Genomic DNA, 19,042 nt, shown 5'->3' with positions numbered 1-19,042 from the left:
GGACCCCCCCCAGGGGACCTGCACCCCCCCCTCCCCATGGCAGAGCACCCCCCCAGGGGACCTGAACCCCATAAAGGACCTGCAACCCCCCCATGGCAGAGGACCCCCCCCCAGGGGACCTGCACCACCCCCCCCCATGGCAAAGCACCCCCACACGGGACCTGCACAGCCCCCCCCCCCAGAGCAGAGCACCCCCATGGGGGACCTGCACCCCCCCCATGGCAAAGCACCCCCACAGGGAATCTGCACCCCATAGGGGACCTGCACCCCCCCCCCATGGCAAAGCACCCCCACAGGGGACCTGCACAGCCCCCCCCCCCATGGCAAAGCACCCCCACAGGGGACCTGCACAGCCCCCCCCCCCAGAGCAGAGCACCCCCATGGGGGACCTGCACCCCCCCCATGGCAGACCACCCCCAGGGGGGATCTGCATCCCCCCATAGCAGAGGACCCCCCCAAGGGACCTGCACCCCCCCATGGCAGAGCACCCCCATAGAGGACCTGCCCCCCCCCCCCCAGCAAAGCACCCCCACCCCTAGGAAACACGTGCAGCTCCTCGCCCCGCCCCTTCCCCTCAGGCCCCGCCCCGACCCCCTGAACGCCCGGAAGGGGGCGGGACCGCCTTGGAGGACCGCCCTCCCCTCCCCTTGCCCTCCCCCCCCGCCCCCCCCGCCTCTATGGTAGGTTTGCCGAGACGGGACCGCTCGGGCCGCCCGTCTCTCCCTCGCCGCTCTCCGCTCCCCGCCGCTCCTCTCTATGGTGCGGGGCGGTGCGGTCACGTGGGGCGGGCAGGCCGGAAGGAGCGGGGCAGCGGCGGCTAAATGAAGCGGGGCCGGAGGGGCCCGGTGAGTCCCGGTCGTGGTCGCCCGTTCCTGCTTTCCCTTCCTTCCTCCCCGTGGTCTCGGTGCGGTCTCCGCGTCCCGGGTGGGGTGGAGGGGAGAACGGCGGTAGCCAGGCGGCGAGGGAGGAGCTCGCTCCGGGCACCGGGGTTCACGCCGGGGCCCCCCGCTTCGTCCCCTGGGCCCCCCGCTTCGTCCCCTGGGCCTCACCGGCCTCCTCGGTGGGGTGGGTAGGTCGCTGCCCCCCCCCGGTTGGGGTCCTGCCCGGTGTGTTCCCCTCACTCAGGGCCTGGTCCTTCCCCCCCCCCAGTTCCCCTCAGGGCCGGGGTCGTCGTGTCCCCCCGTGTCCCCCCTCCCCGGGGTCAGTGGCCCTGGGGTCCTGCTGAAGTCCCATGTGTGTCCCCCCGCCCCACAAGGAGGTGAAGAAGGTGAGGGACACCCAGGTACCATTGCCCGGCGCTGCTCTCCGTGGGCTCTTTTCAGCGGCTCGTTTCAGGTACCCTGGGCTGTGTGTGTTTGTACCGGGGAAGAAAAATAGCGTCGGCTCCCGGAGCTGGTGGGGAAAGGCGGATGTAAGCTTGTTCTTCTCCTTTGACCCTCGTCTTGTTGTGGAAACACTTGGTGCCGTTGGGACATCTTGACATTTCAGGCATCTGCTGTGGGAGCTGCTGCAGAAAAGAAACCCAAAACACAGCTGTCCTTGGAGTTGAGAGATCTGTGTAAGAGATCCTCCTCCTCCTCCTCTTCCCCTCTCTCTCTATCGATTTGAGTGCTAGCTCAGCTTGGTGGGAGAGAGCAAACGCTGGAAGTGCTAACGTACACGGTGTTTATATAACGGAGGTGTCCTATGGGTGTTTCTGCCTCTGGAGCTGCACTCGTTCCCCCAAACGGCTGGAGGAAGGTTGGGATTTCACCAAAGTATTCCAAAACTGAAGAGCTGTAGCTAACTCCAGCGTGCGTGCGAAGAGAGGAGCACGAGTTCACCCAGGCAGCGCTCCCGCACGCTGGTTTGGGATGGGTGAAATGTAGGTCGGCTTAAAAAGTCGCCGTCGTCTCGCAGATCCGCTGGCTTTGCAGCCACGCTCGCTGGAACCCCTGTGCGGCCATTGGGCGGGTAGTGGCCTCTTGCGCCTGCGAGTCTGGCCCAGGAGGTTTTTCTTTTCATCTCACCTTCGCTTTATGACCCGAAGCATTGTCTTTGAATACCTTATCTTAGAGTCTTATGGAAAAATACCAGAAACATAGCTTTCGTATGAATAAGTTTAGGTGTCGATGTTTCTATTTAGCTTCCTTACTGCGTGTCAAGCAAGATTCAGTTTCTCATGTGAAGTGTTACGGTTCGGTCACTGGTTTGAGACCTCTGATGCTTTAAAAAAGAAAAGCTAATGTTGCTGCTGTGCGCTTTTATTTCCATTATTGAGGCGTAATGTTGAGGGTCTATAACTTGGCTGTCTGTGCGTCTTTCACAGCGTCTCTTCTTGTGTTTCTTTTCCAGCTTACTGACCGCTACGCAGAACAGCGGACTCTTCTTGCTGTATTTTGGGCAGCAATCCTAAAAGCAATAGCCAGTTGCTGTGATGGCTGAAAGGCATGGGCAGCCTTAGTGCTAAGACCTATGAGCAGTCCCCTGTGTCTCTATTCTGTCTCTGTGGTGGTTGGTTCCTTTTTCTTTCGTTTTCTGGTATCTTGATCAACCTGCTTTGGAGCTGTTGCAGGTTTCCAGCGGTAGCAATGGAGGAGAAGGCAGGTGTCCCCCATCAGGTGGATAGACTGGACTTTGCATGCTCAATTATAAAGTGTCCTCCTCCAGCTTCAAGAGAGGATGGCATGTGAGCTTTTCCTCCAGCGACCTGTTTGGAAGGTGAGGGGGGCATGTTTTGAGACCCATCATTCTGCAGACCCAAATCTTGAGCAGGTTCTGGTACGTCCCTGTACAGGTACTGGGCTGCAGGAGCATGCAGCACAAACCATATGGTGGAACCCATTTTCTTTAGGACTAGTAGAGTTGCAGGGACAGCGTTTAATTACAGAACTGTGGGATTTACAGCTTTAATCTGAGCTTTTCATTTCTAGGATGAATACTGTGCAAAAATTCCACTGCCTTACATCAGGCCTTTTGATACTGTAAACATCTTAATAGATTTCATGTGCTGGGTGTCTGCATGGTGTGACTAGATGTTAATAAACAATCATCTTGACAGGAGTTTGTGCCTGGAATACCAAGACTTGGGAAAGGACTCAGACCCACTTCCTGAAGATCTGTAGAGACATTCAGCCCATCTGGTAGTGCTGCATTTTGGTAATGGGCCTTCCGTCTCTTTTTCTTTCCTTCCTAGGATGCTTTCCTGTCAGCCTGGCTGCAGGCATCCTTCTCGGGCAACTGCATAAGTCAGGGCACGAATAACAGTTCCTGGAACAGCGGTTGGGGCAGACTTTACTGATGATAAGGTACATTCTGGTTTCCAGCAGGGTGCTGGCAGCCTGTTCCTGGGCTTGTGTTTCAGAAGCTGCCTCGGAAGTCCAGATTCCTGGGTAGTCCATGCTTTGTCTGCCTGAGAATGCAGTGGGCGTTACTGCCGCCAGCAAGCTACGATTGCTGGCAGCGTGGCTTGTGCTTTGAAATAGGACACAAATCGCTAAAAAGTCCTGTGGCAAAAATAGGTGGAGCGAGCATGCAACTCCGGTGACTTTGGCACAGCTGGAGAGAGGCAGGAAGCATATCTCGGGGGCCAGGAGCTGTTTAGCAAGCCTGAGTCGCCCAAACCCAAGTACAAGAGACGTGGAGCCCTTTGGGTGTTTTTTAGTGCATGCTGGAAGAAGCTCCCATTCATTAATTTGGAATGGGTGTCTTATTTTTATTTATTTCTTTTTAAAGTCATTGTGAGTGGTTTACTGTGTCATAGCGCCGGCAGCTCGGCGCAGCAATGGGCGTCAGGGCTTGCCACCGGCTGCATTCTTTTCGGGACAGTCAGAACTGCGCCACTAATTCCTCTCATCAGAAGCTTGGGGGTTTTTTTGCACGTGGATTCAGTCTGGAGATATTTTAAGTCTCCATTTAAATTATTGAATTCAGACATCTTTTTAACTACTTAAAGGAGAGGCGCTAACAGTCTCAGAAGTCTGTGCGTGCACTAAAATAACAGTGTTGTGTATTGCCTGCCTTGGTCAATGGGTGGGCTTTTCAAGCTGCTACATGTAATATCAATTACTCGCAGTAGGATCTAACCCTGGTGGGGTGAGTGCCTTTTTTTAATACAGTGAGCAGTGGAAGGTGCGAGACATGCAGCTGACTTGGGACACTAGCTATCTTCCAGTAGCAGCCCAGGAGATAAGGTTATCGGTGTACTGACGTGGTAGTTCCTGTGTTTGAAACTGAGCTAAATAACATGCTGATCAGCATTATTCTGAGAAGAAGTAGAGTAGTTTTGTTTTAAGCAGGTTACTGGGACAGAGAAATGTGGGAAATTGGGGGGGGGGTAGGCAGGGAGAGCAGGAAAAAGAGAAAAAGGCCACTTAGCAGTGTCCTGGTGGCTTGGATAAAGTTATCCTTGCCAAAGCACCGAGATGCGAGATAAGAAGGAATGCGTTGCTGAGCTGGGATAATCTCGCTCTCAGCAGCCTTCATGTCGCTTTTATAGAATTTCAGGCTTATTTTGGAATATCTCAGGAGTGATGTTTTCCCTCTGGGTCAGTGCTTAAGAGCTTGCGGTGGTTTTAAATGCATAACGGTCCTTGAGAAAGCTTAATTCCTGAGGACTAGAAATCATATTCCTGCTGAATGACACCTTTCTCCTAATTACCAGTGCTGCTGTGGTTCCTTCCCTGCGTTCGTGAGGGGAACTGTCAGTGCCTGATTAAGTGGAAAAAGCACTGGGCTTTGGGGAAAGATTTCATCACAGGGCAGCTGCTACCCCAAGTCACGATGCCATCTCATAGTGTTTCTGACCCAGGTCGGGGGAATTTAAATTAAGCATGGCTTCCTTGCTGGCTTTGGGGGAGCCCAGCTCCTTTGCTGATGCCGATGGTGCCTGTCTGTTCACAGGCTGTCATCATTGCTCATAACGAGAAGCGAAGTTGATGAGCTGAAATAAATCTGGGAGCGTATGTAGGTGTCAGGGTGACCTGAAGTGTTTTCAGTTGGCTTCTCAGGACAAGTCCTGTATTGCTCACACTTGGTCTGTTTATCTCTGTAAGAAGGCCAAGCTACTGTTTGCATTATTTAGATAAACATTTGGACAAGATCTGTAGAGGCATCATGTGATATTACTCTGTAGTATAAGGCGATCAGGATTTGTACTAGCTAGAATCTTTGTTTGGGGAATACAAGGATGGAAAACGGCCTCAAGTAATATATTTTGTCTAAATCACTTCTCACAGAAGGCTCCTGTACAATGCTTTGTCTACACTGATGTGCTCTTACCAAGCTGTGGGCACTGTTATTGCTGTTTCTCAATAAGAGAAAGGAAGACAGAGGTTGGCTTTTTCAGCCTTTGCAAAACCAGAGTTAGGAACAGATTCGTGCTTCTACTTCCAAATACCATCCTGAAGACATGATGCATTTTTATATTTGATGGAACGGGGGAGGGAAACCTCTCTTGCAGATCATTTTTGCTTGAAGGTACCTTAAGGCCGGTAGCAGAAGGGGCGCTTACCCAAATACCGGTGGCAAGTACAAATGTTGTTGGCCAGACATGTTACAGTGGGATAGCAGAGTGGAACAGGCAGCGATGTTGACAGCTGCCTGCAGCAGAGCGGCGATGCTGCCTAGAAGACTTTCCTCCTCTCCCTGCTCTCGCTGTAGTGCACTGTAATGCAATTTGAGGAAGATGACAGCAGCAGCATAATGGGGAGGCAGGAAAAGAAGCTTTTTTTCCCTTGCAGGAAACCAGCAGCGTGGGGTGTTTCATACCTCCCCTGCTGCTAGGATTTCCAGCTACAGATGAAGAAGACTGGCAAGACCCATTAGCAGTAACTTGGCTAGCACAAATAGTTCATGTCCTCTCTATATTGTTAAACCGGAATCCTATTGTAGTGGAGCAGGCTTCATTGTGTATAAACTGGGAGGTGCCCTTGGATCAGCCATGACTAGCACAGACCAGCTTGCAACGGCTGGAATGCACCCCTGACTTGAGCACAGTGTCTGAAGAGTGCTCCTCAGCTTAATGTTTTTGTTTGTTTAGCAGTTTGTGGCTGCTTTTACTGACCCTACGTCCCAGATGGTTAAATAATCTGTTTGATGTTGTACTGCTGCAACACCCAGGAAAAGAATTTATATTCTGCAATGTGAAGGCTTAAATAGTGTTGGACACTTGACTGTGATGACTAAGGGGTAGGCACGCAAATTTGCAGCTTGGAAACAGTCGTGTCCTTAGCAAATGGTCTGATTGCAGCCTGTGTAACCTCCTAGCTGTGGCCTGTAGTGGTTTTTGTAGTCTTGCATATGCAAAATGTTTGTTTGCCTTGCGGTGAAATTGTTAGGTACCCTGCAGTCTCTTAAATCTGCATGACTGTGGACCTGGAGAATTAATGTGCAGTGCTTCTTTCCTTGCTTTTTAGCTGGCCAACTGGTAACTCATTCATTTGTGAACTTCAATAGGCTCAGAAAAGAATAATGCTGGATGTGGCGCATCTCTAAATCTGGCCGTGATCCGATTTCACCGGTTTCAGTTCTGATGTAGTAGTACGCTTACCTCAAATACAACCTTTTTTCTTTTCTGCTATTTTAACGTATTCTGCTTAAACCCTGCAATGGCCACTGCCACGTGGCGTGGATGAAGTCAGACTGGACAACTGTCATGATCCTGGAAGGCTGCCCTCAGTTTCTGCTGCTTGAGAGCCTGCTTGCTGGGCTGGAATTGGTTGGCCACAAGGCTAACGCGTGGCTGCAAACAAAACTAAACCCAGTTTTACAAAAGCAGTTGCTGGCTGGCTTGAAAAAATCTTGTAACAACTGGTCATCTGCAGTGCTTGAGCAGTAAGGACATAGTTGCTGTTCTTCAGATGGGTTGGTGGCAATCCTTCTGTGCAGCAGTTGTTGGGTGCGTGTGCTGGTTTTGGCTGGGATGGAGTTAATTTTCTTCATAGCAGCTAGTATGGGGCGATGTTTTGGATTTGTGCTGAAAACAGCATTGATAATGCAGAGATGCTCTAGTTATCGCTGAGCCGTGCTCACAGAGTCAAGGCCTTTTCTGCTCCTCACGCCGCCCCACCAGCGAGGAGGCTGGGGGGGGCACAAGAATTTGGGAGGGGACACAGCCGGGACAGCTGACCCCAACCGACCAAAGGGATATTCCAGACCATATGACGTCATGCCCAGTATATGAAGCTGGGGGAAGAAGAAGGAAGGGGGGATGTTTGGAGTGATGGCGTTTGTCTTCCCAAGTCACCGTTACGTCTGATGGAGCCCTGCTTTCCCAGAGGTGGCTGAATCCCTGCCTGCCGATGGGGAGTGGTGAATGAATTCCTCGCTTTGCTTTGCTTACGCGCGCGGCTGTTGCTTTACCTGTTAAACTGTCTTAATCTCAACCCGTGAGTTTTCTTGCTTTTACTCCTCCGATTCTCTCCCCCATCCCGCTGCGGGGGAGAGCGAGTGAGCGGCTGCGTGCTGCTTGGTTGCCGGCTGGAGTTAAACCACCACAGTGCAATAGGCAGCTTTTTTTACTCTTTCCAGCAGGAATCGGTGCAGAGCGTGGACTTGCTGCTCAGGTCCTGTGCGTACCTTACAAGGTTTCTATCGGTATTTTACTTTCAGTACTTAAGGCATTTTAAGACTTGTTTCACTGCAGAGTGAACCTGGCCTCTTGGCCCAGTATGGCTCTAAGCTGGCTCTTGTATGTATTGAAGCCCTTCAGTTGAGTGTGTAAAAGCATCTTTGAAAGGCAATTCCTGATCTTGGACTAGGAGCACGTATAGTTTGAGTGCTAGGTAGGTATCGGCTGTGGTTGCATAGTGTCAACTGTTGGGCTGCAGCTTAAGATCTTCCCCCTTCTTGCAGTTTATTTTAGCATCTGATTTCTGTTCTCCCAGTTATGCCGTGGTGGATGTGTGAGGAGAAAAAGTATCTATCTGAATCCTACAAAAAAGTTTTCCAGGGCGTTTCTTTTCAAAGCTGTAACAAATGCTGGTGGGGCTCAGTGTGAGAGGAGGTGACAGGCTGTGGTGCGGGAGTGTGACCGTCTTAAGCAGGTATTGCAGTGAAACCCTTCTTAACATGAAGCCACAGCTTCTGGCCACTGCTGGCCACTGACCTTTGAAATTACGGCAAGTGTGGATGCTTAACATGGCACAAAAAACAGGGTACGTCTGTAATAACCAGAATACGTGACCTGTGAAGTTGTTCTTTTTGGAAGTCCCTAATTCTGGGATGTTTGACACCTAACTTTTAAGTCGATGCTTCTGAAAGTACTGTGCAGATCGGCACAGAAACCTTCCTTTTTACTAAGGTGGGCTACAGCAACAGGTCAGGTTTTTTTTTTCCTTCTGTGCCACCTCAGGGTCAAGTCGTAGCTTTTTATGCTGTCAGCAGCTTTGTGAAATGAGGTGAAGTGTGCTTTGCAGACTGCAGCCATCCTTGAAAGCAAAGTTTCTTGTGCTAGGTTCAGGTCACGTTTAAAATAAAATTAAAAAAAAAAATCCCCCTTCCTTTCCACATTTACTCCTGCTGGTGCATTATATTTTTTTCTGGAACATAACTTCCCAAGTACAGCTTAGATGTTTGTTTCTGGAGTTGCTCTGCTGGGCAGCAGCTTAACATCTAGGATGCCATAGCAACCTATCAGTCCTTTGTGATTTTAAGTCTTCTGGCTGTTACTGCAACTAAAACTGACTCTTTGTGCTTTCCAGCCCTCTTGACTTTGGTCTAGTTAGTCCCTCGCTGCTGCTTTTAATAGCAGTTTGCTGGTTGTGTGCAGCCTGTCTCTCTTCTTCTTGCTCCTAGTGCCCCCTGCAAACAGGGCTGCGAGCGGAGCAGGCTGCTGGTTGCTCATCTGTGTGAATGTCAGTGCCATAGCCTGTCCCAGGGTTACTCGAACGAGCAACCTTAAACTCCTTTATTTCTGTTGCCTCTCCAGTGAAAAATGGTGTTAAGACAGTAACCTGAAGGTTCCTGAAGATGTGCATCCAACTTGTTAAATAACTACTTAAAAGGTTGCACTTGGTTTTCTTTGTTCTGTTATACCTTTTAAAGGTGACATTCAGGATCCCTTAAAAAGGGAAAGAAAAAAGGAAAAAAACTACTAAGGATTTGGAGAGGAAATGCTGTGTCCTTTCCCCTGGAGAGCTGTATGAAGTACAAGTACCAGAGGAGCACTCTCATGTACATCCTGGGGCACGCAGGGCATTTCTCTTGTTCTTTTCTGTGTGGCCACTGGGTTGATGGGGAAGAGAAGGCAGTTGCAATTAGTGTTATGTAGAGCTGTAAGAGGTATGTGCAGCACCTGGTAGTCCACGGAGTCCGCTCTTTCAGACACCAGTGGATTTAATAACGGTGCTGCTCAGAGAAAGGAGCCTCTGCCCCATTCTCTTGGGATACACATGAATTCGGGGCAAGAAAACTGGAAGTAAAACTCACTCTGGAAGCAGCAAAGCTGCAAAATACGTGGTTTCACGTGCTCTTCTGTTTGTCCCCACCCTTATACTACAAAATCAGAACAAAACCAGTTCTTTAAAATGATGGTTTGGGAGATAGGCTGTGAGCCCAAAGGGATTGGTTTTGCGTGTATGTGCTGCTGTAGCTGCTAGTGTCTGAATTGTTGCTTGAACATGAAATGCCAAGCTGGCACCTGTGTTTGTGATGTGGGAAGTAGGTTTTGGATTGATTATACCATATGATCTTGCACGTGCCAGAAATCTGAGGCAGGCAGAGTAGCACCCTTTACAGGAGCTAACTGTGGAGATGTCTCTTCCTCCCTCAAAGCCTTGAATTTTCACTTTGCTCTTAAAATGAGCTGCTCGAGGCAGTGGCATTAACTCTCTAACCAGACTTTGTAAATTTAACTTTTTTTTAAGGACTCAATTTGACAGGGGAGGCAAATGATGGATCCAAAGCTCCCCACCTCTTGTGCAGAGCATGTTTTTTTGCATACATCAAAATTAGCAGTCTCATGCTGGTCAGAGAGATGTAATGATATGGAGCCCTGTTATTTAGAAGAAGGACTAATGGGGGTTGTGGGAAGGCACTGAAATGTCCAGCGGTTGACCTTGATGCCAGTCATCAGGGAATAGCTTGAAGGCATCAGAAACTTTCAGCTGAGTTGAATTAGTAGTTGCCCATTTTTGGAAAACACATACATCTGTTTCAAAACAGTCTTACATTTTGTAGAAGAGCTCACAGAGCAGAGATTGGTTTTGCTAGGAAAACTGGTATCATTGTAGGTGGCCAGCTGTTAGATGAATAAGATAAAACTGGGCAGATTTCTTTCCTCTTGTACTTTGTGTTAATAGCTGGAATAAAAATGGAGATTGGGTATCTAAAAAAATTATGATTAAGTGATACTGTCACCTTAATGGAATGACAAACTGCAAGTGACATTGATTAGAAGTCCTGTGATGTGCAGACAGTTGAGATGTTTCCTGTAAGTCCTAAGTTGACTTGCAAAATGGGCATAGTTAGGGATTTGAATCCATGTAATCCCTAAAAATCTGCGCTCTTAATTGCTCCTGACTAAGCAGTTTTCATCAGATTGGAGCAGTGGCACATAGATGTAGCTCGTACCCTGTTAATCCATAGCCTCTCTTTTCAAAATATCTTCTGATGTGTTCTTGGTAATGCTGTTGACTGAGGCTTGACTATAAAAATGCACAGCAGAGCTCTGAACAAGGCTACAACACACCGTACAGGATTTTAGTAAAGCTGGACAGCCCCATGTTAGTGAGCTCGTAGTTTGCTTTTCGTCGATGGAGTGATCCATAAGCACTCTGCAGTTACCAAGAGAGCTCGCATCAGTGCTGTGCCTTGGTGGAATGGGCATCGCTTGCTTCGGTGCATGTTTCTTCACAGGGCAGCTTTTCTTCTTGGGTAAAAGAGGGTGAGGAATTGGGAACTTCTGTGAGATAACTAGAAGTTGTGATTGCTGCTGGAGAAACTTGAAGACCTTCTGTCCTTCTTGTCCATCTTAATAATGTTCTAGCCTGGAGCACTGCTTCTGAAGACAGTTATGATGCTGGTGTGGCTGCAGAAATAGTGGCCGCTCTTCTGAGGTATTTTCTGAACAATGTGTGTGTTGGCCGTCTTGTACATATGGGGCAGTAAACATTCAGTTTTGATTTATTTGCCACAAAATGCTTCTATTGTTAAGTGGTCTTATGTTTTGGTGTGACAAAATCAATTCTCTGGCTTTCAGCAGAACTGTGTTACCTGGCTCTAAATGGAGAAAAAATTGTTCATCAGTTTAAGTTCCTTGATTTTGCCTGGATCTGAGGAATCCTGTTGTCTTCTTACAGGGTGTACGTGTCTGTCTAAAATCATTTGGTAAACCAAGCCAGCTGCTAATGTCTTGTGAAACAGTTTTAAAACTTGGAAGCAATTCTGTTCTTAAATGATGTTCTGGTATGTTGTTCCTCTTCAGCACATGCTAGGGGTCCAAAAATCGGTGGCAGACCTGTATGGATGCAGTTGCCATAAGTCTACCCCTGTTCTGTGCTCCTAAGAGGAGCTTTTTGTGCGCTATCTGTAGCGGGTTGTGCCGTTTTCTTAGCAGCAGACGGAGCCGCTGCTGGAAACCAGGTTGTCTTGCCTGTGAGCCGCTGCCCACACATTCCTAACTTCAGGAGGCTGGGGTAAAGCTTTTGGGCTGGGGCCAATGCTTTTGTTTTGGCGTGGTTTTCCACTTTTTGCCTGAGCCGCAGGCAGGCCTCCGTGCAAACCTGCTCGGGAGAAGCCGTGCTGCGGGTCCGCATCTTAACCTCTGGCTTTATTCCTTCGCGAGGTGCGATGCGGTGGCAGTAGCTGCCTTGTGCATAGCAAATAGGACTTGTTTGCGCACAGCGGTTCTTGTCGGGCTTATGATCAGGGGATTTCTAATTTTCGGTTGGGATGATGCCGCTTAACATGATCAACCGCTGTTAAACTCTCCCTGCTTTTCCTAAGTGACTGTTACAAGGAGCAGCCCCCAGCAAATCGTGAACCCTTTGAAATGTTTCAGTAAAATGCTTGACAGTTAAGTTGGGGTGGTTTATTTCCCTTCTGTTGTGTGGGGTTTTTTTGTTGGTTTTTTTTTTTTAAGGGCTGAATTTTTAGCTTTTCATTTTGCTGGTTGTCACAAGCCATGCATTATTTAAGTAGCTTCTCTTTGTTTTAGCAGCTTGAAACGAGCCAGAAATTCACCTTGCTCGCAGGCTACCAGCAGACGCGTTTGCTGCCCGCAGGCAGAAAGTAGGAGTTGATGCTCTTCTGTCAATGTAGGTGAGCAACGGTGGTGTTGCTGGATGGGGGAAAGGCTAAAACACACAATGATTTGATGTTGCTGACATCTCTTTCAAGTTGCTCTTCCCCCCCTGCTCCCCGTTCAGTTGGGATTTCAATTCCTACCTCCCCTGCAGTGCTTTCTGTCTAGTCCTGTTGCCTTGAGCTAGAGCCAGAGAAGAGCACTTTGAATCTAGTCCCGTCTCGGGTATGTGGGAGTTCAAGATTTCAAGTGCTGTTAGTGGGGGGAAAAAATATGTTACACTGTGTCTCGGAGGGGGTCTCCCCTTGACTGTTGCTTTAAATTCCAGCACTGTGTAAAGATGCTCTTTGCAGCACAAATGAGAGATGGAAGGAGCGGATTTGAGTTCTGCTCCAATTACTGCAGTCCAGAAACGCCTGCATATACCGGGAGTTTAAATATATGTACAGTTCTGATGCTTGCTATTTTTAGGTTGGGCTAAAAATACGTGACGTGGTGTTTGCATGGATTTTGAATGGGTTTTGGAAATCCTTGTGTTAACATTCTGTGTCCACCTGAGACCTGCTTCACCTCTTAGCAGCTGTTCCATCAACTCATAGTAGTGGTTGGGACCCGTGGTTTTGTAGAATATATTTTTGCATGTATGAGAAGCTTTTTTGTAAAGTACCAGCGACTTCAACTGTCAGTCTGAGATCTAATCGGGTCAGAGAACAGTTACATGTAAGTTCCTGATCGTCTCTGATTTTTCCAGTAGCTGTTCTGTTAATGGGTTCTTCTCCTCTCGAGTTGCTGTAGGAAAAACCTTAACAGGGAGGATTTTATTGCCTGTGCAGTGAAACTTGGATGTGCAGAGTCATGAATACATGGGAGTAATGTGGAAAACAGAGGGGAGATTTGGTGGAACCGTGTCTTCAGCATGGCAGTCTTAACTGCACTGTCGATGGGTGGATTCAAGGTTGTGACAAGAGTTTTGTGTCACCCTAATACTGTATAGGGATTCAAGTCCAAGTCCAGTTTCTGTGCTGTAGTGCAGGCGGTAGTTTTTAAGAAAAAGGCGTGGGGGTGCTTGCCGAGTGTCTATCTGCCTGCTGCCAGGTCTTTTTCTTTTAAAACGGTTCTAGTATCCTGTCCTTGACTGTGTTGCAAAAAAGCTGATGGTAATGTTAGAGCTTGGTTATAGGTAGCCTTATTCTTTACCTATAAATAGGCACTGATATCACTGAGGTAGCGTGGGATAGCTTCTTTCCATCTGTCTTGCTTGCTTTTTTATTATGTTGTTTATGTAGGGCAAGACCCTAGAGTGGCTTTGATCTTGTTACTTCATGTTCTTGGCGGCCTAGTGCTATAAACATTAATAAACTTCTTTTTCATGCCACTAGATGGAACTGGCTCATGCTTATAGATATTTGTTTAAACTTGAGCTCTGTATTGAGTATTGACAAAATGAATTGCTAGCTCTTGGTGGGAGCTTGGCTTTTACCCTCAAAGCAGTGCTTTATTAAGCTGCTTGGGTTTTTATGCAGTCTGTTTTGAAATAGAAAAGTGGTACATTGCCAGTTCTTTCCAGGCTTGGCTTTTTTCTTTTTTTTTTTTTCCCTTGACTGTGTACTACAGTTAATGCTGTTTATTATCTTCCTGCTTTTAAACCACCATGAGTCTTTTGGTGATCTGTGTGCATGTTTCTCCTGTACAGGGGGTAGACAGTGTGTTATCCCAAATTTCATTTCAGATTATTTCCTGTACCTCTTTCTTGATGCTCAAGGTCGAAGTGTGTAAATTCCTCTCTATGGGAACCAGACTTGCCTACAGAGAATACAGTTTTAATGTCAGTCTTGTGGCTTATCCCTTGTTCTTGGATGTGAACAGCTGTGGTTTAGCAAGCATTGGACAAAGCACCATTTGAGCTGTTTGGGAGAAGATTTTTTGGTGACTGTGCCGAGCATTTGCAGTGTCGACCCACCCGTGCATACATGCGTTGCCCAACTCTGCTAATGCATTGCATGCCCCTGTACGGGAGAAATATCCAAGCCGCTTAGCTTTGCTCAGAGCAAATCCGAGCAGACACCTGTCTAGCCTCTGTCCGCACCGCTCAATGCTACGAGGGCTGATTTGTGGCTTTCACGAATGTCCTTGTTCCTCCCTGGCCAATCTCGGAGTGATCCTTTGCCGGTTTTGCCTGCCAAGAGGTTCCTTTGTTGAGTGTGACCCTGCGTGAAGGCAGCTGAGACAAGGCGGGTGTTAGCTGTGCAGGGGCTGTTGGTTGTTGCAAGGAGTGCTTTGAAGGACCAACCTGCTGGGAAGCAGAAGCGTTTGGCATGGGTACGTGAGCTGTAGAGGCCTGGGTACCGATCCTGGCTTTGCTGCTAGCCTGCTTGGTGGCCTTGGCCACGCTGGTCCTTTCCGTGCTTCCATTTCTCCATCTTTTAAATGGCAGGAAGCGTATTGATCTTGTTTTCTAAAGTACTGAGAAGGCTAAGAATTGAAAAATGCTATGCAGGACTAGGTGGTAGCTATTCACGAGTACCAGGGAAAATACAACTGTAATAGTGTGGGTGTGACCTTTTTAAAAGGACAGGGTCTTCACCAAGTATGCTTACAGTGAGTGACCCAGCTGCTGAGCTGCTGCTCCAGCACCTGTCTGCAATGATGAGAGCAGTGCTTTCATGCCATTCTGGCAAATAAAGGAAGATTTATTTCTCCTCGCTTATGAGGCAGAAGCTGAAGAACCTAGTGGAAATACTCCCCAAAAATCTTGCTTTTGAAGTGTTTTCAAAGCATCAGTAGGCCCATGATACTCTTGGAGCTGCTTACTGGAAATAGGGTGTGCTACTGAGGTTTCAGGGTACAAATATAGGGGTAGTTGCATATTTGTAGTAATGCTGGCTAGAAGAGGCCTCTGCAGTTCCCTAGCCTGATGTCCCACTCAAATTTGGACCATCACCAGTGCTGGGACCAGGTGAGGGTGGGTGTTTGTAGCCCAGCCTTGAAAACCTTTATGGTGGAGGTTCCCTCTGGATAGGGCTGCTTTAGGCACTGAGCCATGCTGCTGGCATCCTTTGTGTGTGTTAAGCAAGCGTCCTGCCCTGCAAACGGGAAAATGCTGCTGCCTTGCTTATTTATCCCACTGCCTACAGTGCAAGGCTGTGGACTCTGTGCAGGCTGTTCTGCAGGAGGAGGGTGCGTTCCTGCCCAAAACCGGCTGACTCGGTGCTGCCATGCAGTGTGTGCTTTCTGTGAAATGTGGCTTGGGTTTTGGCTTTTTTTAAGTGCTAAATTATACTTTTTAATTTTTATTATTTTAGCCCGTATTAGAATATTTTTAAGATGGTAATAACTAGTTCCTTGGGCATGGGCGGGGGGGGGCATAAATATGAGTACATAGTATGCATCTGAACTGATTTCTTTATTTTGCTGTCCTATCCTAGCTGCAAATTCTGTTCCCTGTGGAGGAGGTTAAGTAGAATTATTGAGGAGGAATTTATACTGCTCCTGTGTACTAGCAAACAGGATTTTATAGCAGACCCACCATTTTCTTCCAACTTATGCGTCAGTAAATATTTAATAATATAGATTCCTCTGTGCTCTAATAATGAGATGAATACTTCTCAATAAAAAGACCTCCTTTCTCATTCCAGTGATCAAATTGTGCTCAGAATTCCCGTATGTATTCAGCTGCTCTGTGATAGCAGGAATTGAGAGCTATAAGCTGATAGAGCATAAAATGGAAACCTACTGTTCAGGTTGCAGTGATTCCTCTGACCTCCTAATCCTGTTTGGGAGCCTCCAGCCGGCTCATTGTGCCTCTCTGACAACAGGTGGGGGTAGCAAATTTTAGTCCCAAAAGCTCAGTCCTGTGAAGGAACCTGATCCCTGTTGCGGTCTCTTTTCAGTTTGAGAGCAGGTGGCATATCCTGGAATTTGTACCAAACCCTCATTGAGGAGGGAATGTGTCGTAAATCATGAAAGTCTCTTCTTTAAAATAGCAGATGGTGGCAAGGAAGTGTGCTCTAAATGTGACTTGTTCCCATGCTGGTTCACAGTGCAGGCACAAAACACACGCTTATATACTGCCCTGCCAGGGGTGCAGCTTCCTTCGTCGTAGAAGTGAGCTCAAAGCATCTCTGGTCCCTCTGAAGTTGTGCCTTGGCTTGGCGGCACACAAGGGAATTCAGGGTGTGATGCTGGTGTCTCCATTTCAGCAGTGTGGCTCACTTGTGACATTAAGTGCGACAGGCGATGGTTGTAACGACATCAACTGGTACGCTTGAGGTGGAGGCTGATGTGGTGTTACCCTGTGGCAGCTCAGGCAAGTGGCTTTTGCTCCTCTCACCAGTAGATGGTGGCAGAAACATCACTGTGTGAGTTGATGCATCAGGTTTTTGACTTCTTGGAAACAGGAGAAGATCCACATATGTGGAAGGTTTGAGTCCTGGCCGGACAAAATTACATCTTGTTGTGTTTTCCTCCCCTGCCCCTGCCACCCTCTTTCTGTGATTGCATAGCTATAAGCATCTTTGTGTCTTCTCTAGAGAGGCTTCTCGGGCCTGATTGCGCTCTTCAGTCAGCTGTCTTAACTGTCGGAACAGAAGATAACAGAAACATAGAAACATGTCTGCTTTTAGGCACTGAGAAGGTGGTATGGAAAAATATCCTCATGGAGACACTGTGCTGGGAGAGCCAGGAGAACCCCCAAAATGATCTAGCAGCTTAGTCTTGGGAAAGCCTGATTAGGGTTCTGCTGACTTTGCCTAACTCTCTCCTGTTTTTATTTTGTCTTCTAGTTCCTCATGCGAGCCTGACTGCCATGCGTGGACATTGATGCTTTTGAGTACAGCTGTTTAAAATGGCAGAGAGAGGTGGAAATGAAGAAGTAATTAACTTGAACAGCTTCCGTAGTCACAGAGGGAAAGGTGAGTACTGACTGCTGCATATTTCCAAAACACTCTTTGTAGAACTTGGTTTACAAGCAGCAGAATTCATAGATACTACACTTGGAAGAGCGCTGTTAATGGGTACCTGATAGTGGTCTGTTTAGCATGTCATACACTGCTCTGTTACACTTACTTCACAGCCACCTACAGAAAATTCTTTCATTTTATGCAGACATGCAAAATATTTGGCTCTTCTGTTTCTCATGTTGTACTGCCTTAAGGCAGATTGCTGACTTCTTGAGAACACCATGTAGAGGTATTTCAGCAGATCTGAGGGGCTTATGGTGTTCCACGCTTCTGAGGGCCTCAGAGGAAAGAGGCTGGCTCTGCATTTATATCCTCATAGGGCTGTATGGATGTATGGCACCTGTTCCTCCAAGAGTGGAATTCAAAATGATGCTTTCTGTGTATGCCTGAAAGGTGATAAATGAATACTCATGAATACTTATGCTAAAGCATGAGCAAAAAAGTTGTGTCAAATTGTAGGGAAAGCATGGTTGTATGCTGTCTCTGCAGTGCAGAAACCCTGTTTCTGGCTTGAATGTCTCTCCTGCGTTCAGCAGCTGTGTTCAGTAGCATCTATATTCCACTCTTGACAAGCCGTGAGGGACACGGTTGTCATCTAATAGCAGGATGTCTTCTGCACCCACAGCTAGGGGTCCTATCTCGGTCTTGCATAAGGTACTCCTGCAAAGTCACACTTTTTCAGAAGAGGCCGAATTGCACAGGGAACCTTATCTCTCCGTTAATAAAAGAAAATGTGTCATCCCTGAGATAGTGAAAGTTCTGGACTTCCCTGCAAAAATTAGGAAGTACTCTGTACGTGGCCTTTCCAGAATAATTTTTGCAGCCACTTGACTCGTGCTGAAGTTTAGGATGGAAGAATATCTGCATAAGTGTCAGTGACTGTTTCATGCATGGCCTGTTGCAGTGAGCTACATTTTGTGCAGGTGTTTTGCTCAGAGGGCCAAGGGAGGTAGGAGTGGCTGTAACAGTAACTTGGAGAGGAACCAGTGACCTTTGAGCGCTTCTTCCCTGTTGCTGCAATGCAAATGCAAAGATTGCTTTTTCAGATGTTTCGGTGCTTGTGTCCTGTAATTTCAGTTATTTACCTTTAGCAAATAGCTAACTTTACTTACTTTACTACAGACTGGATAAACCGCAGGGACGAAGGTCTTATCATGATATCAGATTCCTCAGACGAAGAATTACCTTTGTTGCTGGAAATGCCAGCAGAGCAGCAGCGTGAGGAAGATGACGATGATGTAGTCATCTTGGCAGAGGTAATTTTTCATTCTTATGCTTGCCCTGCTTTATTCATGGCCTTTATAGCCAGCTCTTGTGCAAATATCTGATGCATTCCTTTGAGAGTCATGTCTGGTTACAGTAATTTACTTAGGATGTCTGAAATGCATGTTGAAATGATGGCATTTTGCTGACTTTAAGTGTTTAATCATATTTTGGGCACAGGAGGGGAGAACAAGGCTGTTAAACTGCATTGTAGTTAAAGTTCTACTTAAAGGCTGTAGCTTCCATAAAGTTGTCTATAGAAATCCAGAATGGTGGAGTGCTTTGTAAGAGGACTTGATATTCCTTAGAAGGCAGTTTTTCAAAACATGCGTTGTTTGACCTTGTATGCTTTATATTCCTCTATGTTATTTGGATTCTTGTTGGGCTGTGGCAGGCACTTAAATTTTTGCGGTTTCACAAAGCCAGCCCACCTGATAAATCTCTTTCCACTGGCACCGGCAGTCACATTGAGGAGGGCCAAAGTCTTTAGCCTGCCCTGATTATTTTAAATGTCTTATTTCATATCTAAGCTATATTAAGAATATATTCCACTTTTCTGTTAAAGTAACCAGAGGCATTGAGAAAATGGGTTGTGAAG

The 19,042-nt window shown here is 47.5% G+C and overlaps 1 protein-coding gene across 5 annotated transcripts in view; it reads left to right on the top strand.

Moving 5' to 3' along the window:
* Positions 1 to 684: 684 nt before the first annotated feature.
* Positions 685 to 19,042, top strand: part of RNF216 (ring finger protein 216) — an 82,638-nt gene continuing 64,280 nt past the window's right edge. Inside the window, exons 1-3 of one of the 5 annotated variants that reach the window (XM_069810338.1) lie at positions 685 to 845; positions 17,005 to 17,133; positions 18,304 to 18,437. In XM_069810338.1, the coding sequence (XP_069666439.1) occupies positions 17,067 to 17,133; positions 18,304 to 18,437 (201 nt within the window). In that variant the 5' untranslated portion in view covers positions 685 to 845; positions 17,005 to 17,066. Of the gene's footprint in view, positions 846 to 1,186; positions 1,336 to 1,438; positions 1,559 to 12,136; positions 12,241 to 13,896; positions 14,455 to 17,004; positions 17,134 to 18,303; positions 18,438 to 19,042 lie in introns of those variants that run through there. The other 4 variants (XM_069810339.1, XM_069810342.1, XM_069810341.1 and 1 more) reach the window with 4 other exon arrangements.

The sequence above is a fragment of the Haliaeetus albicilla genome, chromosome 22, assembly GCF_947461875.1.
Source record: "Haliaeetus albicilla chromosome 22, bHalAlb1.1, whole genome shotgun sequence".
Classification (NCBI taxonomy): Eukaryota; Metazoa; Chordata; class Aves; order Accipitriformes; family Accipitridae; genus Haliaeetus; species Haliaeetus albicilla.
This window is presented reverse-complemented; position numbering and strand designations above follow the sequence as displayed.